At 46.0% G+C, this 20,958-nt stretch overlaps 2 protein-coding genes across 2 annotated transcripts; both read left to right on the plus strand.

The window, feature by feature from the left end:
* The first annotated feature begins 1,337 nt into the window (after positions 1 to 1,337).
* Positions 1,338 to 3,155, plus strand: LOC128298229 (uncharacterized). Its single transcript, XM_053033976.1, has 3 exons — positions 1,338 to 1,478; positions 2,387 to 2,645; positions 2,836 to 3,155. Exons 1-3 carry the CDS (start codon positions 1,338 to 1,340, stop codon positions 3,153 to 3,155), a joined length of 720 nt encoding a protein of 239 aa, XP_052889936.1.
* An 8,077-nt stretch (positions 3,156 to 11,232) lies between these two features.
* Positions 11,233 to 14,969, plus strand: LOC128298873 (uncharacterized). The gene is made up of 3 exons (XM_053034676.1): positions 11,233 to 11,258; positions 13,723 to 13,907; positions 14,257 to 14,969. The coding sequence occupies exons 2-3, from the start codon at positions 13,751 to 13,753 to the stop codon at positions 14,967 to 14,969; spliced, it is 870 nt and encodes a 289-aa protein (XP_052890636.1). The 5' UTR covers positions 11,233 to 11,258; positions 13,723 to 13,750.
* Positions 14,970 to 20,958: the final 5,989 nt, after the last annotated feature.

Genomic DNA, 20,958 nt, shown 5'->3' on the forward strand with positions numbered 1-20,958 from the left:
AATATTTGAAAATTATTTAAATTAATCTACCCGATCCCCACCACAGCAGCCGAAACCTGGGCTCCAACCCGCTCGTGGTACGCATTCGTACGAGATACTGGTGCGGATACGAGCGAACGTATGCACCCGCGCACCCGATTCCTTCGTTTCCGTCGATGCGTGCTATCAGTGGGGAGGGGGTGGAAAACACACATTCACACGCACTACAGCACGGGCAAGGGGGATGATGGGACGGCAAGGGGGATGGCGGAGGAAGGACAGTAGAAAAATCAAACCATCGTCCGAATGGGAGAAGTTACGAAGCAACAGCACACAAAAAAAAACATACCGAGCCACAAGCAAACCGATCAAGTCAAAGCCGAAAACAAACGAAGAACATCAACGCCACGGACAGGCGACGAACCTCCTTTTTCTCTTTCTTTCCTCGAGCGAACAGTTTTGGTTCAAGCCCCCAAATGGGGGCACCGTACTGCGCTCGGGCATCAAGAGAGTAGAGTGAGAGGGAGAGAGTGAGAGAGTGTGAGAAAGAGAAGGATCGCGTGAAAGAAGGGAGGGAAAAATGGGGTGGTTTGGTGGACTGTTCGCCAGCAGAAACCCGATCGTGCTTTCTTCTTTCTCCAACCTTTAACCATGATCGTGATCGTGAACAGCACCGGTACGGAAGGCCAATCGCCGCATGCCGCCCCAAACCACCCCTACAGGCAGCGAGCCTGTCCACTCCCCTCTAAACCACCCCTCTACCCCGAACCCTTGTGTAGGTGTCGAATGGGTAAAGTGAAAGAAAACTCAACGGTACAGCGGTATGGTAGTATCGCATGTATCTATCCGTACGTGCGTATGTGTGTCTGTGTGTGTGTGTGTGGGTATGTTCGTCGGTTTTCCTCCCCCTCCCCCGAGGGTGGGCTGAATCCCGAGGATGATCGTGATGATGGCGATGATGATGATGATGATGCGATCGGGCATCACTCTTGCATCTCGCTCGGTACGTAGCCGCTCGCGTTTTGTTTGCCGGCCAACCCGGCTTCGGTTCGCCACCGGGAAACCCGAATGGCCAGCAGACGGGGCACCGGGCCCGGTTATCGGTGCTGGCTGGCAAAAGAGAATAAAACCCGCGGCAGCATTGTCTTCCAGTCACAGTTCACCGGTTGCTTTCCGACAATTAACAGCCTTCGCTAGGACTCGTCCAAGGCCCGGCAGTGAAACCACAGTGCGTGTGTGTACTAGTGTGTGTACAAAAAGAAACAAGGACTTGCAAGTGTGCAGTGTTTGTGAGAACCGCAGTGTGATCGCAAAGCTAAACAAACAAAACCAAACCAAACAAAAAAAAAGCAAACGCAATGAAGCAGTTCTGTGTGTTGTTCGCCGTCCTGGCCGTGGCCGTTGCCGCCCCACCACCCACCGAAACCGATGGATTACTATCCTCCGCCCTGAAGTTCGTGCGGGACTGTGGCGATAGGTCGATTGTGCTGTGCGCTAAGGTAAGCCGCCAGACCGATACGGCACGACCCGTCGTTGTTCTATTGGTTAATTTTGCTATCGGTGTTTCGGTGACATTACCTTACGGACGGGCAACTGATCGATACGGATCAGCTGGCAGGAGGCATCTTGCAAAACGAAAATGAAAACCAGAACTCATGCAATCGAAAGTAGTGCACAGTGTAATTGCAAGAGTTTACCGTTTCGCTGGTGCAATAGAGAAGACGAACCCAAAGATGGAGAGCGACCTAAACAGTAGGACGTTAAAAACGAACTACGCATGCGCATAGCCAGGGATAAGATGTGAGCTGGGGGAAAATTAGCACAACGGGCAATGGATGCAATACAAGCAATCATCACCGAAACCGGCCCTCCCGGGCTGCGATCACCCCGTTCCGTTGCCGTACATGATTTGTGTTACAATTATTATCACCTTCTGCTAAGGCTGCTGCTATGTGCTTTGCAGAATGGGAAGCGTGCCTGCGAACAGATACGCATTCCGCCGCATCTGCCGCTGTCTTTTCACAACCGAGACCCGAGCCGACTTGAAGCCGGTGTCGATCTGCTGGGCCGGGTATCCATGACTTCTATGGTCAACCCACATTCAGACCTTGAGGAAAATCGGCTCAATACCTGTTCGCACAAACAGATGCGAGTTTTGCTGCAGTCCGACAGGACTGATGGCAAATCGCTGGGAAAAGACTCATCAAGCGCTAATGTCGCGTTTGCGTTTTTTTTTTTGTAAAGACTACCACGTCCGATCTTGTCGCCGATTGCACACTAACCTATATATTTGTTCTCTTTCTTCAAACCCCCCACCGTCTCTCTTCCTTTCTGCGCTTGGGCCCAATGGTATCATCCGTTCCATAATTCCACCCCATCGTTCACATCGCTTGATGATGGATGGTAGGAGCGTGCACTACGCCTAGCTGACGTCGCCGAGGGCGATTACGAGATCACCGACGGTATCAAGTTCGTCCAGACCGAAAAGAACGTCCAGAAGGGCCGCTCCCTCAACGACATCTCCCTGCCCACCGAACCGGAAGCCCGCGAATCCGAGATCGATGGACTGCTCGTCGAACGTGCCGCCCGTTTCCTTGGCACCCACACCCTCCAGTTCCAGGTACCGAAGGAATCGATCGAGGACATGCAGCGCTCGCTGGATGAAGGTAAGGAGCTTATGTACATCGAACAGCAGCATCGAACTCCTCGCTAGACGAGATTCAATCCTCGTTCAGAAGTTCAAGAGATCCTAAGTCTTCGCAGATGCTCCATTAGCGAATATCGGCCATTAACATCTTGCCACTCGGGGTTTTTTTCTTTGCTTGTTCTTGCTCCGTTCATTTCCCCTCCGCACAGCTCGTGGCAAGAAGAAGAAGGTCAAGAAGCTGCTCCTCCCTCTGCTCCTCCTCCTCAAGTTGAAGGCCGCCGCTCTGCTCCCGCTCGCCCTCGGTGCCCTGGCCCTGATCGCCTTCAAGGCTCTGATCGTCGGCAAGATCGCGCTCATCCTGTCCGCCATCATCGCCCTCAAGAAGCTGTTCGACAAGAAGGGCGAGCAGAGCTACGAGGTCGTTGCACACCCGCACTACTCGCACTCGAGCTCGTACGACGATCATCACGGATACGCCCGCTCCCTGGACGCCGCCCAGAACCTGGCCTACGGCGCTCACGCTCAGTAAGCTTGCCATATTGTAGCGAGAAGCCAGAAACCACGGCCGCGGCCTGGCATCCAAAAGCCAAACCGTAACCGTTAACCGTCAACCGAAGTTTACCGTCACCGATCGCTGGGGAGGCAAATGGGGTTGCTGGGTGACAAGAGGGTCCCGGAAGCGTCCAGGACATCTGTCAGCCGACCATTACCTCTCCGCGCTCCCCTGGGATAGCTGTCTCAGGGGGGGAATGAAAAACCCCACCCAAAAAACAAAACACTAAAAGAAACCTTCCCCCAAGCACTAAATGCTAACCCACCACCCAGGTACCAACCCCCGGGGGGGTGATGCAGCATCTCAAAACATACTCAAACCAACAAGTGGCAGGAGATAGTTTAACATGAGTGAGTGAGAGAGCGAGAGAGAGAAAGATAAAGATAAAGAGAGAGAGACAAAAAACAGTGGGACAGATCGGGGATAGACATCAGGTGCCCGCGGAAGGTGTGGAGACCGAGCTTAGATTAATTTAATTTATTTGCAAAAAAACACAACCCCTCACTCGTTCTCCACCCTCCCCTTCCCTTGCACCAGCGTGCATCCCGTACAAACAAACAAACAAACAGTAGAGACATACATTCACACAAAAACTACAAAAACCGGTACGGATGAATGAAAACGTATTTAAATTAATTTATTAACCGTCAGGATCCGTTTTTCCGACCCCTTTTTTCATTTCTTTGGCTTTCCTTTTGCCGTGTGCACCTGCCAATCGGGCGGTGTGCCGCGCGAAAGAGATATTTATTGCGAGCTTACGATCCTTTCCTTTTTTTTCAATTTTTTTTTTTGTTTGTTTGCTCCACTTTTCCACAAACCCGCCAATCTCTCTTCCAGTTGTTTTTTCCTTCCATTGGCCCCGCTTGGAAGCACAAACCCAGGAAAAGCGTTGGTACAACCGTGCCGTTTTGGGGGGTGTTGATAGTTTTGTGATATCCGTGGGAATTTGGCCCTGACTTAGGGGATTTGTTTCCGTGCGACCTTAACCGACCTTGGGCGCCGTTTTGGATCGCTTGACCCTTTCTTTACGGCTCGATTGCACGGGCGCCTTAACACTTCCAATTGTAACGTCTTTCACTCGCGTCAACTATGTAGCATTTCACCGTGTCTCCTCTGTACCGTCTTCATCTATGTGCCATCTTCGCACCGCTAAAATAGTTCTTCTCCCCCAAAAGCGCTTAACGCCAAACGCGGCAACGAGAGCATCGATGATCGACAGAATCGATTATGGAAGCCGAAGTAGGTCAGCTCAGATCCCCGGGAGTAGGGAACCATCCGAGTTCTCGGATGGTGATGTTTTGCCTGCCCATGTCTTCTTGTGCCCAATTTCGGCACATTGAGATGTGTGCGTGTTTTTTTGTCAAACCGGTTCCCATCCAATGGGAATCGTGACAAATAACGGGGCTTTTGCGAACTCACAGCTCCACTCCGCTTCCTGAGGAGTACCCCTTCGAAAGGGCCGCAATCGGCGCTGTGCGCTCATCTATCCAGCCGGCACACCATAACTAAAACGAAAAGTTTATATTAAACTAGCTACTTTTCACTTTCTGCGCGGCGCACTATGTTGCGTTGCGGCTCTTCTTTCCACCTAAAAAATTGGGGCCCTCGGGGGGTGTTTTCGTTTTTTGAAAAGGCCCACCCTACCCCAATGTTCTACCTCTGTCCGGGGGAGGTGAATGGACGGACGCGATCGCTGGTAACCGTCACGATCGCTCCGTCAGCTCGCTCGGAACTCTGCGACAATTTTTCGCACCTTCACTTAGTGCACTATTATTAATACTAATGCTTCCTCAAGCCACTGTTCGGGGCAGACGTAAGGGTCAGGAGACACTAGCAAAGGAAACGGAAAGGAAAGCAACAAATTCACAAACACACACAAAAAATGTCACAATCCACGCACACCTCACAAACGGTGCCCCGTCTACGTCTGTTTGCCGGGGTTAGTACCATGCGGGCCCGGAAGGAAAGAACGTTTTGTAAGAATGATCTGTTCTGTTATTTATTGTTTAAATTATTGTAACTTTAATGCTTCCTGCACCTTGCGCTGCACGCCATCGTGGCGTTTGGGCGTTTGGGATGGGAGATCAATCCAAACAAAAATTTGACAGGAATGAAATAAAATGAATCGAGAAAAAAAAAACAATCCGCGCACTAGAAAGCTGTCAAATGGGGTGAATGTGTTTGAGAAATTGAAGATACATCTGTACGGTGAGGTTCCCTCGACAGGGAGGAAGTCGAATTCAATAATCCAATAAAACCAGAAAACGTAAAACAAACAACACACCGAGGATTGGTAACAGCGGAACGGCGAACCAGCGCGATCGTCATGGGTACACCCCAGACGGTGAAGTTCGTGCGACCGGCAAAACCGGCTTTTGGGAAAGTGATCTTCAACGGTGGTGACTCCACCGTCATCCCAACTCGTCATCCCGGTGCGGTCCTTAACCTTTTGGGTGCCCGTTCGCCTTTCGCTCCTTTTTCTTTTGGCTCGGCAAGAGTTCATGCCGGAAGGGAAAGTGCAATGTGTGTCAAGAAGTGGCACCACCGGAATGGTGCCCCAACCGACCGAAACCGCTCGGGACGCTCGGGTGTATTGCCAGTATTCCAAAAAGGCCCACGTACGCTGTTGCTCGAGATCGAAAGTGTTGTCTTTCGGTGTTCTCCGTCCGGTTTCACATAATCGCTCGTCGATAGCGAGATCGGAGCGTACATAGTTTTCGGTTTCTAGGACGCATGTGGTAAAGTCCAGAAGGGTGGTGGGTGAAAGGATGAAGGAGGGTTGAGGAAAGAGTGAAAAATAAATACCCAACAAATCCTTTCCCCCCCACCCACCGTTGCCTACACCAACACCGACGCAAACAGTGCTGGGTAGTCAACAACCCCGAAAACCAGCCAACAGCATGAATTAGAACGTGCAGGTCATTATTGGAGAAAGTTTTTTCGGACAGCATCATGCGCATCGAATAAACGATTGCCTCGATCGTTTCACCGAACCCCCACCCCGTTCACATTCTTGCTTCTTTCCGTTTTTCCCTCCTTACAGAAAACAAAAAGTTAAAACTGTGAAGCCAATCCAACCTCATTCGGTTGCTTTCGATAATATTTTTACTTTTAAGTGCTGCCACCACATCATCATTTTATTTTTTATGTTGGGCTTCTCTTTATCATGAAGCTATGAGGTGGGTGTGTGTGTGTGTGTATTTCTCCTTTTCCCTTCGTATGCCGTCTGCTTGCTCCTCGTGCCAGGTAGGTCGGAGAAACTTTTCCTGCCCATTTCCGAAGTACCTGTTTGATTTTTTATGATGCTGCTCGTAACAACTAAAACGCACCGACATTCGGGCTCGCTGGCCGGACCGGTGCGTCTGCATGTCGGGCGCCCATTTTAACTTACCCACTATGGTTTGTTTCGATTGCTTATTTGCCTGTAAAGTGTATTATTTTTATTTCATCATCCCAAAACAACTCACCCCCCCGAAAACACGGCTTCTCGCAATGGAAATTTGGAATTATACACCGGATCCGATGAAAAAAGCACTATTCTCTACATATTTATGTTCGTTTCGTTTTATTTCGGCTTTCGATAGAGCGTTTGCTTTTGATTCGACCACAAAACAAAAACAACAGCCAAACTGGCGCAAGGAACTTTCCTGGTGCGAATGTATGCAGTTTTTGGGAGAGTGGAAATGGACCCCCATCTCGCTCGCATCCGTGGGAAGAAGTGAAGCGCGCGTTGGTTTGAACGTTGCGTATTTAAACATATGCACAATGCTCCGATTTTTGGCTGAAACCGTACCGCACATTAGCCGGTTAAGTGCAGGATAATTGTGCTTGTGCCGGTTTGGGGTGGAAAATGGTATGCAGTACTTCCAGCCGTACCACATTTCACGCTGCAACCGGTAGCGTTCGCGCTGGAAAAGGTTAACAGTTGTTGTACGGGCTATGGTTGTGAGCTTTTTATTCGTTCGCCTTTCGTCCGCAATTTTCCCGATCAATCAACTTTACTTTGTTGCTGCAGTTTACCTAGATTTTGCTAGCTGCGGGTTTATCGGGTTTCATGCCAACACAAACACCGCGGCCAACAATGCGTTAGCCGAGTGCTGAATTTGGAGAAGCTCTAATTGATTTCCCGTTTGCGGTCGGTTGGAGTGTTTTAATGGCAATAGAGTGCATGATTCTGTTCCGACCCTGATCCGTATAACGTTACATTTGTGCAAAGTTTTTGACCTAGTGTGTGTTGTGCTCGAATAATACACTTCTGGAGCTAGCCAAAGATAGTTACAAACAGAAATGGATTGTGGTTCACCGTAAAATGGAATAAAAATGTATCAATAGTATGCTTTCAGGTGAATTTAATTTCATTCATCCAGAAAGGCCAGGTAATATTGATTGAATCTATTGGAATTATAATCTAAAGTTTAATTCCCATAAGCTTGGAGTTATTTCCTTCTCCGAACAGTGAAGAGGTGGCTTATTCCGGGTGTACTCGGTCGAAATTTTTATGTGTATATGTGAAAACCTCGCTGTAACGAATTTTTCCCAAAGGAATTCTGATGTAGAGTATATTAAATTCATATTGCATGATCTATCTATGAACGATTAATCTTCCGATTACATTGCATAACAGGGTTTATGAGCTCTAGTCATAGGAGTGAGGACATTTATCTTTTATATTCAACTCAAAATGGTAGTCATAGAATTCTGCATGCACAACGAATTTGATGCTGTTCAGAGTTTTTCTAACTGCTCCCTATCCGCCATGTTGGAAACCTTCATAGACGCTGAAGTTGAGAAAATGACTCCTCTTGAACCACTTACACTAAACAGTCTTTTAAACTCGAAATTACAAATCGGAAATTAGTCTTTAAAATTAATTGTCATTACGAGAGAGATTGAACATGGTATATTTAATAATGTTTAATTAAATCATGGACATTTGAAGCCTTCTAATAAAAATATTTAAATGATTTTGAACAATAATTTATTTTTAATTCAATCTATTTTTATTCTTATTTATTTATTTATTTGTTCTCTCCTTTATTTCACAGAAATTAAATAATCTCTGAAAAATATATATCTTATTCTTAATAGCTTATGTTGAACTTCAAATATTAGTAGCAACAGAAGCTGAAATTTATAATTATTCGATCTATAGTTCGACTTCAAAGTTTACCTAATATTACGTAACTAATTATGATGGCAGAAGGGAACTTCAGTCTTTTCGCGTCGTACCATTGTTTGAAGCAACATAATAAAATAATGTTGCATTTATATACCTACTTACTTTTACTTTTAATATTCAACACTAGAACCCCGACTCGCGTACCAAAAACCGTGCGGCAAACAATAAAATTTCATCCTACTTGAACCACTCGATTATAACCAAAAAAAACGATGGGGTGGGGGGTGGCCAAACTCTCCATGATAACCCCACTGTAATAATTACCACCTCTGCGAAGAGGAAGCATCCATCCGCGTAAGAAATGGGAGCAACAACAGCAAAAAACGACAGCGTCATCTTTCCATCAAAAAGATCACTTTCGCAGAAAGCAAGGAGCAAAGTGGCCTGACAAGACGGGGAAACAAAAACGGTGCGCCTTCGCGAAATGGCCATCCATCCAGCGATCATGGCTGAACTCGCGCGAATTTTACCCGGTTCGGCCATTGTTGCGTGCGAATACAGAGATATTCATTTCGCCGAAAAAAAAACACATTACACCAAACAAAGCGCACGACACACGTACACACGGGACGCGGGACCATGATACGCTCGGTCGGCGCTTCCGGCGACGGCAAGATACTTTCGGCACATTCTTTGTAGCTTTCGTTCCTGCACGGTTGCCATCCCAGACGGACCCGTGCGTCACTTTCACTTTCCGGCGGTGCAACGGACACTTTCGCATGGTTCGCAACCAATTGGGTGGTTGGTTTGTCATTATTTTTTTTGTTTTTTGCAAGCGCCAAATACGCATTTGCCATTTCGGATGGAAATGAGTTCTGTTGCTTTTTTCTATTATTTTTTTTTAACAGTTCATACAGTCTCTCACCAAAGTCTGACCAGAGGGTTTTATACGTTTGTTGTTTTTTTTTTGTTCCACCACCTGGTCGCCGGGTGGGATGTCTTTATCTTCCCATCGACCACCCGCAAACGGTCCCACTAAGTGGCCGCTACGCAACACCCGTAACGATGATCTTCCGTATAACCGCGGGACCAACCTTTTGACGGAACTAAACCTTTGACAGAAGCAGACGCACAAAAAAACAACAAACAAACGAAACCACGAATTGCTCCGTAACTGAGGGAGAGTGAATTCGCAACACAAAGCCCCCTGCACAACCGAAATCCTCACAGTGGAATTGAAATTGGTCTTTTTACTTTTTTGCGTTTGGTTTGCATAATCACTTCCGCTGATTACATCCTTCAACGGAACATGACTATGCTTTTGGCTAGTTTCCTCGAGGGAGGTTTTGTTTTTTTTTGCGGTGCACATCCCCAAATTAGCCCCACCGCTTAACGATACGTCCAACCAGGCAGAAGTGTCCTTGTTGGTTTGGCTTCTTTTTTTTCCTTGCATTGTTCTAACCGAATTATCTGTCAATTCTGTCCTTTAACGCATCCCCTAAAGTGTAATAGCAACGTTTTGGGACAAAACAACATTATAAAACCCGCAAAAAAATGGGTTCCTTTCCAGGTTAGATTAGCTTGTCCGCTTGCATTATGATGCGGCTCACAACCCTCTTCGTGGAGGGTGGCGTAATACTAGCAGCGTGGCTGTTGGGGAATTAGTTCATTGGGTTCATCATAAGACGGTACACTTTTTGTGGCTAGTTTTTGGTGCCAAAACTCGACCGCAATGATGTCACGATGGTCACATCAACTTAAATAGACGCCACCCTCTTTTACCTTTTTTCCGAAGGGTTGAAGGGACCCAAGGGTTAAATCATGTGTTTTTTTTCTGCTGTTGTGCCGTATAACAATCGGTCATGTTAAAACTACCCAGAGGCTAAAATTGTCTTCCTCCTCCTGGCCCATCATTGTCGCCGTAAGCCAACCACCCACTGGCCACTTTTCCTTTCATTTCCTTCCGTTCGGGGTTTGTAGAGGAGGGAAACATTTTGTTTTCAATTTGGAGCTTCCTCTTGTCGTGCGCTCGGTTGGCGCTTCTCACAAGAAAGAAACGAAAAAAAAAAAACAAATGGTTGGCGCGAAAAGTGCGCACGTAATTTCGAGTTCGAGGTTATGTAAATGTGCACTCATAATCGCAATTCAACTACACGACTAGGGCAACAGGGTGCAAAACGGGACACGGCACCGGAGATACGGATCGCTGATCGCAGGGATCGCCCGGCTCGGTTGATGGTGCATTGTTGTGGGCTAGTGAAGTTTCCCATACCGATCACCGGCGACCAGCCCGACGTCGGTGGGGAGGCGTCCATTTCTACCATTAAAATATATAAATTTCTTTCGCATTTCGTGCCGCGACGCCAAGCATCCGATTTGCGCGACTTCTGTGGACAGTGGAGAGCTTTTTTTTCTCACGCGTTCTCTGGCGGGGGAAGAATTTTCCAGCCCGCTTTGCAGCGTGACAAGCTGGCCGGTGGAGTATATATACATTTTAGAGATGATTTTTGCACTCAGTGCCCATCCGGAAGACGACGGGGTATAGTTCAATCGGTGCAAAAAATACCGATGCCGTGCCGTACAAGTTAGTGTCCCAAGTCAACCCAAGTGCTCCTGCAAAAAGGACGAGTGTAAGCGCAGTGTGAACGTCTTGCTTTCCGTGAGTGTAAATACGTAGTGTTACGTAGTGATAGCGCCAGCATGCATCAGCTCCTGACCTTGATCCTGTTCGCGGTAACCGTCCGCGCACAGCTCAATACGTTCGACTACTGCATTCGCATGACACCGTCGCCCGGTTTGCTGCAGTGTGCCGGCCAGCAAGCCCTCTCGTCACTGCAATTCCTCGAGGAAGCGAACAACTATACGCTCGCGAGCGGATTGCTCATGATCAAGGACGAATCGTTGGTCCCATCGTCACGCATCATTCCAAACATTGTCGATCACGATCCGCTCGATTTCAGGCAAGTTGACCACTCGACACATATGTACACACGAGAACAACACACACACACACCCGTAGCCACGGAAGAAAAAAAAACCATGCCAGTAGGACCGAAACGAAACGGAAACGTCCGCCAGAATGGAATTTGTGTCAATCGGCCGAATTGGGAACGGCCGGCCTCAAGAGTGTTTGTCCCGGCCCCGCAAGCTACCCAATTGATATTCCACTTTTTGACCGGGTTTTTGGGGTTGCGGTTGCCATACTGCCGGGCTGGTGTGTTTTGAATAAATTACGGATCAAGTGCGAAACGAAACGAAACGAAAACAAATGAGTGCCAACAGGAAGCCAACGATCACCGGTGCTGGGGAGGGGAGTGTTCGATTGAGTCTCAATAATGTGCTGGACGAGTGCCGCGGCGAGTAGCTATTGACTTTCTTTCCAACGTGCCCTTTTACAGTGTAAAATATTCGTCCAACTTTAAACTGCAGACGGAAATATTTGTGCATGCTTCTAATATATGCACATTCCACTTTGACAACAGTGGGTTCCGTGAGGTTTATGGGCCGCTTCTGATTTTGCCATTTCCTAATCCGTTTCGAACTACGCTCTGTAGCAGGTTGTGCTTAACCAACATGTATTATTTAATGTGAATAGCATTAGAACATCAAATATTCTTGCACAGTAACATACATAACTGCGATAAGTTTGATATTATGTGCAAGTTAAATTATGTGCATTAAAAAAACGTGTTGAAGTGATGAAGTGCCAGAATTCTGGAAGAAATTTCTAGAATTTGTGAAGTTCAAGATTGAGTTGAAGGGTTTTGTTCCAATTTTTTTTTTTGTATACGCAATTAGCTCAAATTATAACATCTTTTAAGAACGCTTGCTCTAATTCCTTAGTCTAAAGCACCGAAGACTGGGAACACCGTCTAAAAGTACGGATCGACTATTCTTGCGGACAAGAGTTAGCCAGGAGTTTGACCGAGAATCAGCTTGCAGCCCATGAAAAGAAGCTTGTGTCCTTATTCTTGGACTCTATGGTCAACTCTATTCGTCCTTTGTGTTGTTCAGGAAAATATTTGAAAAACTATCCTTTTCAAAGTTTCCCAGAATTTCATGTTTGAGAAACTACAATGGTGATGGTCATCATCAATCATGAAGCTCTGTGAAGAATTTCACTTGAAACTCTTTAACCAGAATCTTCAATTTTTTTTTCTTAATTTCCACTTGGTTCTTCGACAGAACTGACTTGGACAGACACTTCCACATATTATTTCGGGAAAATACTTTGGGTTATTCTTTTGGGCAAATACTTGTTATCCATTTCCCGTAGTTCCGACATCCCTGCCAAACGCATGGAAAATACTGACAATTTAGTCTTCTGCCTTCCGTTTCATTTTTTGTTAACACCTAACCGGAACCTTGGAACCGCCAGAAGTGCTAGAATATTGTCATTCAATCATACCCACCAATAGTTACCAAAATATAATTTTAAACAATTCATTTATGCGTAGTTCATAGTTCATCCTAAATTAACTTGAAAACCCATTCGGAGTAGTGACGGATGAGGCCCGTTTTAGGCCCTAGGGGGAATCATAGTTAAAGCTCTTAATTGCAAAATGGGCTAAAGGTTTCGTTTGGCAACTGATGGTCGGGGGCTCCTGTGGAATCCGCTCTGTTTTGGGGCCCTTCAGCATCGCTTTTTGGGTCCTTTACTACCACAAACCAAATGCTCTTTGCTACGTAACAGTTTTTTTTTCGAGACCCCCTACACAGTCTCTAGGCAGGCGACTATTCTACCTACTGTTAGATCCTTCAGGGAGTTGTGTAGCATATTTAGTCAATAATTATACAAATTCATTATTTATTAAATTGTAAATTGTTAAATTTAAGCGACATACTTATATTCCTCTTCATGAATTCTTAATCTATCTTCTTGACTGTTAATCAATACTTAATCACTTCTAAAGCTCATCTACCTACATTTTAATACATAGCATAGGCAAATTCTCCTACCGATAGATTACATTTCCTCACAAAGATTTCCCCATGCGTGGTAAAGATATCGAATGCCTTTGAATAATATCATATTAAACTAATTACCGTCCTAACCCACGCTTCAAATATATCAAACGTCTCAAAGCGTGATAAATCCTATTGATTAAAAGTTGTAGGCATGAAAAAAAAAATCATATTCGATTCTCTGTTCCTTGGTTTCACCGAAATGCCATGCTTTCTCCCCACCCGCAATGTCGCTTTGATCTTTTTCCCGCAACAGGGAAATATCCAGCAACATTCGTAACGGAACCATCCCACTCATACGCTTAATGCGTCACTGATCCACGCGAAAGGCTTTGCCACCGGAGTGATCGAACGTCGACCACCGGTTGTGATGAAAATTTTGCTCTACCCGTCCTAAATTTTCCTTTTGCATTTTTCACGCCATTTTCATGCGCACCCTCGAAATCCGACACCCTGCAGAGGAATTCTGGAGAATGCAGGCGCCGTGATGGCCCAGCGGCAGCTCTTGTGGGACATGGGTATCATCTACCCAGGGCTGAAGCTAAAGCTTGGCCCTACCATCGGTGCTGCCGGTTTGCTGGAGTTTGTGCTAGATCCATCCGTGCAAAACGACGAACGTTCACTTTTCGAAGAAAAATCTACTGGTGAGTGTGTTATATTTATCAAATGTTTAACTTAAAATTATAATCCAAGATACTTTTGTTCGAACGATACTCATTTCTTCTTGCTTTAATGAACAATGTGGAAAAACATGATTTTTATATTATTTTGTTTCTGATTATATTATTTAAATAAATCTCACACCCTTCATTTACCACCGTAATGAACCTTTCTTTGGGTCGAAGCGTTTTTCACTATCTACGAATAAAAGCCATACGAAAGCTCACTTTCCTTCCAAGGTTTAGCTTTCATCCCTCTTGCGTGCAAGCAAGCTCTGCCCATTTGCGCTTTCCTTGATGGTGATACAGCCTAACTTTCCCATTTTCCCCACAGCACGCATACTGACCAAAAGCTTCGTCGTACCGTTCCTGCTTGGGCTGAAATTCAACATGGCAACACTGCTTCCGCTCGTCTTTGGAGGGTTGATACTTCTCAGCAAAAAAGCGCTCATCCTAGGCAAAATAGCCCTCTTTCTGTCCGGACTGTTTGGCTACGGTTCGTTTCTAACTCCATCCCTCTACGGTGGCGGATTCGGTGGCTATGGTGGAGGCTATGGCGGAGGCTTTGCCGGTCATGGAGGTATCGGGGGGTTCGGGTTCGGTGCAAAACCCTTCCGTTACAACAATCCGCTCGCCGACAGCCCAGACTTTGACAATCACCAACATCATCAGCATCATCATCACGAAGACTACCACGGCGGTGGCGGTGGTGGTGTGTCCCATGATTCCCACACCAGCGGTGGCTATTACAAGAAGAAGGATAAATTCCTCAATCTGGATGAGCGTGTCGAACCGCAAACGGCTGCCTCGCTGGTGGATAAATTCTACGAGTACGAAAAGCAGCAAATGCTGAAAGATCGAACCGCGCGACTGTTCGAACGGAAGTTCTACGAACGGGAACAGCAACACCCGGCCGGTGGAGCAGCCGGCGGTCCGGATTATCCCTTCGTCACCGCAGACTTGGCTACGGAGCGTAACGAACGGTCGCTACCGGAAGGAGGCGGCACGGGAACTAGCGGACGTAACTTTGCGTGGAACGATCACTAACAAGGAAAAGCGAAGGCACGTAAGTGCAAGTATTGCTCTGTAATAGCGTACCAAAAATCTAAAACCTCAGTATTATGGGAAATGCTTTTGCCTGCCTAGCAGAGTCGAACCGTGATGAGTTTACTTAAATTTTAAACAGCTCCGGTTATTACTATCGGGGTTAACATTACCAGTATTTTCATTATATGAAGCTTATCGTTTTCAATCTCAATAAAATGCATTTGCATCGGTATCGTAACACTCATTTGGTCATTATTTAAAATTTCCAATTTGAGAAATTTTGTTTACAGTTTTCACCAGCAACTTGAGGAAAAGGTGTATTTTTCCCGAATAGTTTTCTAAAATTCACAGCTCAACATTTCCACTCAGTCAAAGCTTAAGTGTGTTAAGAGTGTTACGATAGTTTCCTAACAACAATTATAGGTCCGAAATAGTCGATAACTCCGCGGATTTACAACCCCTTTGGGGGTGCTCAAGAAGTGTATCCACAATTGCATACCTTCAGGCGCGCGCTTACTGCAAAAATAACTAAACAGGAAATAGTTGGGGTTGAATTGAATATGAATAACCAATTACATCCCAGCAGTACGAAATCTTAATCCAAATGTCATGAAAACGAGAGACTAGGAAAATATTTTCATTTGCTCATCTTATGAACTCAAAATTTCCTTACAACACGAATTCTTTTCCATACAATTATTTTGATGGAAAATATATTCTACCGCATATTTATTTACTTCTTCAATATGGTTGCCATCAGATAAAATGGTAAAGATACAACCATTTATGGATTAACTTCATATAAAAGTGGAATATGTAAAGGTGCATCAGAAGAATCTCTGCACCTTTCGCGAGTTTTAGCATAGTTACTTGTAAAGTTTACTAAATTTACACATTTACAGTGCTTTCTTACATGACACACACTGTCACTTGTGTAAAGAAGTGAATTTGATTATTTACTGAAAAAGTTATTATTTCTACTGACACTGTTCTGTTAGCATTTCAATTAGCTTTTGTTTTTTCAATAAATCAATAGAAAATGACTCTTACAAACAGATGCTCAGGAAAGGAAAGTGTAAGTTCCGTTCAGAATACGTATGTCCCCTTGCAATCCAATCGCATTCCATCCCAAAAACGCATTCAAACAGCAGAACATCCACTAATAAGCCATACGTTACGCTCTAATGGCCACCACTGAGCCCGAATCGGGTTACTAAGCCAAACGCCCTTACCCGCGATGAGCTGCCCGAGAGATGGGTGCATGGAAAATCTGAGACCCCATTTTCCTTTGGGAGATCGGTAAGAGGGTAGAGCGCTTTTTTTGTTGTTGTTCGCTTTTCGCCACAATCAACCATGCCGACACGCATATATGTTGTGCCTAATTAATCTACTGTGCACATACACCTTTGGATCCAACCAGCCCCACATTGCTTGCAGCGTAATGAAGAACTTGCCGGGGTTCGTTCCTGTTGGAATTTACTTTCTTTGTTGATTCTTTCCATCTTCTACGGTGGATAGATGTGCCATGCGATGCGCTGTGCGTCGATGCCAACCGTCAATCGGGGTCTTCTCCCAAATTTCATCTGCTCTTCTTTCCATACTCGCACACAAAGCATACAGTGAAGAAGACGGAAGAGTGGGGGTCAATTTTGGAAGCAAAACCATCAAGAATGAGGAAACATGTAAGGCGAACAGTAATTAGCAGAACGAACTCATTTTCCGTCTGGTGCTTTTCAAGGCCACGACCCTATGAGGATTGCTGCCGAAAAGCGTTCGGGTATTATCCCTCAATGGTGGTACGGTTTTTGGGGATATGGTTGCACTACTTTTTAACGATCCCCCAAACAAAACCAGAACGTATCACATCCCTATAAAACTGTCACCCATCTGTCACTGGACGGATATTTAACATTCGCCTGTCGGTGCTTCGAGACCTGCCGTGATCTCGACGAGATGTCGCGGAGTTGCTGTTACTGGTTAGGGCTAGTGATCGGATGTCTGCTTCGAGGATCGTGCGTAACCGAGGCGCGAGTGTTGCTAGATGCGGTATCGGCAGAGTCTACGACGAACGATACCCGTTCCCCTACGCTACAGCGACACCTGCTCAATCGAGCCCGCAGTTGCTTCGACAGTGGCCAAATGGTGGAATGTTTTCGTGGTGAAGTGCTTCGAGTGCTCGATCGCGCTATCGACTCTAACGTGACGTTTCGTGTAACCCCATTCGTAACCGTGCGCCGAAATCCCGATTGGTCCAGCAGTGATGCACGCAGCCCAACGGACGTTGCCCGTCTTTCCGGTTGGTCGGCACTGTTCCGGAAGTTGCGCGAGCTTCTGCTCTCGCGACTGTTTCAACTCAGTTTGGTGGATGTGGATGGACGAGCGCTGCTCGATTCCACCGAGGAAGGCCGGGGTAAAAAGCACAAGCAAAAGGGTGGCATGTTCTCGATGGCGCTGATGGCACTGATGGCGATGATAGCGCAGGTCATTCTTGGCAAGGTGGCCGTCCTGGCGGCGGTCGCACTGATCATGGCGAAGATCGCACTCGTCTTCTCCACCTTGGTAAATACGCTCGCACTGGTGTTCCGCGCGGTCCTACATGACGGAGGCGCCCACCATCACTGTACGTAGCTACGAAACGGCTGAAATTGGATTCTCTTTTCCCTCTCTCTCTCTCCCTCTCTCCCTCTCTCGCTTTCGCCCCTTTCCCCACACACGGCACTGCTTTCCTTCACAGAATGGGCTGAAGAAATCGAACGGTACGGGCGGTGGGCACGGAACGGAAGTCGTCTACGACCACTCGAATCATGGGGGCGGAGGTGGAGGTGGCTGGCAGCGGAGCATCGAACCCCGGAAACCCTACCCGCGCTACCATTACTACGAGGAGGACGATCTACCATACTGGAAGCGACGCCCCGAGCATCACGATTATCAGGACGCATTTGATGGCGCCTAAATGTAGGCAATCAGGACGCATTCGTTGACGCCTAAATCTAGGCAATGCTTCAAACCTTGTAAATAGCTCCACTTAGACGGGTAGGAAATTAACCGAGAAACAGACCTCGTTATCGAGGAAAGCGGTACGACGCTGTACACAGAAGAAATGAACAAAAAAACCCTTCCTTCAGCCCGCCAGTCTTAAATGAGCATGGCGAGGGCCCTGCTTAAGGCAAGTATAGGCAATAAAATTAACCCACTGCAAGCTGCATCTTAATAGACCACTTAAGTCCTTGAGGATCTCACACACGTTCGCACATCAAACCATCGCTAATAGCCGTGTGACTGCCGATTGATTGTGTGGGAAATCTGGTCAACGACCGACGGGAATGGGTTGATGCTACTGGAAAACAATTATATCACAACCACCAACTAGTTATGGTGATGATCCTCCAGCAGAACGTTAGGAACCGTGGGTTAAAAACTCCTCATAAAGACGTGGAGTGCGACTACCGTAATCGATTTCACTTTCATGTCACGAACCACTCGCTGCTATCCGCTGCTAGCCGTGGTTTGTTATGAAATCGTCCCCAACAGGGGGGAAATGGTTTCAAACGTTCGGAAATCGCGATAGCTTCCGCTGTCACCTCAGCAGGCAGCACGCTTAATCCAATCGAGCCAGCTTAAGCCATTGGTACACCCTCACCTACGCTACAAGCTTCCTTCCTCACACTGCAGAGGCATTTGGAAAATTAAAATTGCCATTCTTTTCACTCCTTGTCCATATTACCGTTTCCTTTTCTCTTCACTTTCCCGTGATGAGCTGCTAAACGACACGTGGGTCAGATCGTGAGCAAGCATTCGAAACATTAACTTAACCATGCTTCGCCTGCGGTTTGCATCCATCCCGTTGAACGTGTTGCCGGATTCTTGAGGTTATATTACGGTGAAAATTAGAAAACGCTTTCCATTTTGTTTCTTCTCGTAGCTCACGACCTTTCTTGGAGCTAAAAATAAGGGGATTAATTTTGTGCGATAAATTCTTACGATAACACGTCGAGGGGCGGATAAGATCACATGTTATTGTGCAGATATTGCTATCATTTAATTAAAACCTTAGGTGATCCATAAAAAAACACGAAAGTAAAAAGGAGAGTAAGCAACCTAAATGGCACAGAATAAAACAGTTTAAAGAGCATGTGTTGTCTGAACGATAAATATACTTACTGTTGTAACACATTTTTAAACCATAAATTTATCATAACAAAGTCCCACAACAGATTTACCCAACTTTTCATCATTAAAACAGCACCCAACAACACCATGTTTCTATCAAAATGGAAAAGCTACGCAGTTGAAATGTTTACGACCAACATTAAACACATTCACCTCGCGTAGGTGGGAACGATATGAATAAAGTGAAGGTGCACATCGACACGACCGGGAAAGGCAGATGCACCCGAGTGCAAGCTAATAAAATCAAACACACATACACATATTTTCCGGTGAGTGATGTAAAAGGGGTAAAAACAGGTTGCTGACTGCCAATTTCTTCCCTTACGGCAATCTCACCTTCAATTGCATCCCAACGGTGTACGGATGATGTGAGCCGTACGCCAAAAGTAACAGCGTCGAACAAAAGAATAAACTACCAATGGCACCAGCAGTCAAGTTTTCCAGTGGGAAAGAAACTACAAAACAACGGGCTGCGTCCCCTAATGCCAAGTGCAGTAGCCCTGCTTGGCTGCAGCTCAGTAAGAATGTGACAAGGCAGGAGAAAATGCATTGGAAGAAACTTTGATACACACACACCGACCAAAACATACACTTTAACCGTCTTATGGAGCCCTTTGGCAGCCCCCCCTCCCTTCACCTTTCCATTCACCTCACCTCTCCGTCCTAGTGTGGTACTCCCGGTACCACATAATCCACCACACCAAATGGGGAAGCTATAAAGCTTACGCGACCATGCAACCTGTGGCCGATGCGATTGCGCAGGGCTATACCTGGGTGAAAGTCTTACCAGCTGCATGTTGTTTTTCCCTCTCGCGACCTCGGGAAATGGGTGGAAATCCGCTCCCGCATTTGCTTCCTTTCTAGCCGAATCATTTTTTTTTTGTTTCGTTATTCCCTCCTTTCATTGCATTCGCGGATGGATTAGTCAAACAAACAGAGACGACTTCGACAGGGGCGACGGCGACAGAAGAACTTCTTTGCCCGAGCTTTGCCAAGGGCCCCAAAAAGAGAGCTAACATTTCTGCTTTCCTGTGTCGGCCGTTTGTTTGTTTTTTTTTTTATCTGCACACACATTGATGACAATAAGTCACCCTGGCCGGTACCGGCGGCTAATGTTGGCTGTAACAAAACAGGAAGTTTACGGGAAAAGGAAGGAAGCCAGGGGCCTTGGACAACACTTTTGCTTTCCCATTGGGAAATGGATGAATGGTTGGAAAAACGATGTTTCGTAATGGAATTGTGGCAAAAAAAAGATCCACAACCGGAGGTAGTTGCATGGACATCGGTTGCCCGGACTGCCAGCACGACAATGACCTTTCGCTTGGAATATGAAAGTTATTACGTTTCGTAGTATTTCGCTTCGAAAGGTATGGATGAAAGTGAGCGTAAGATTGATTTGCAATTGAATGTTTTTATTGGATGATTTTAATTTACAACATGCAAAAGAAGTAGACTTACGAGAGTTAATAAATGTAATGTTTTTATTTGCAAAGATCTTCACTTTATTAAGCAAATAATTCAAAATTTGTTGCACGTCAACATACTCTAAATCGATTTCTAATGTATTGCTCTGAAGGGCACATCAAGCACTATTCAGCCTGTCATAATAAGTAGTTAATCATACCGTAATAGAAAGATGTTTAATTTTCATCCTAGTTTTTTTATGTGAAATCTATACGTAGGCATCTAGTGTGCTGGATTCGTGGATCTGAAAATTCTAAACGAGATACGTCTAATATTTAGTAACAGCTCTCCTGGGAATTCTAAACATCGCGATCGCTAGTGGTTTACTGATCATCCAATAGAAAAATATTCTATA

This window comes from Anopheles moucheti, chromosome 2 (genome assembly GCF_943734755.1).
Source record: "Anopheles moucheti chromosome 2, idAnoMoucSN_F20_07, whole genome shotgun sequence".
Classification (NCBI taxonomy): domain Eukaryota; kingdom Metazoa; phylum Arthropoda; class Insecta; order Diptera; family Culicidae; genus Anopheles; species Anopheles moucheti.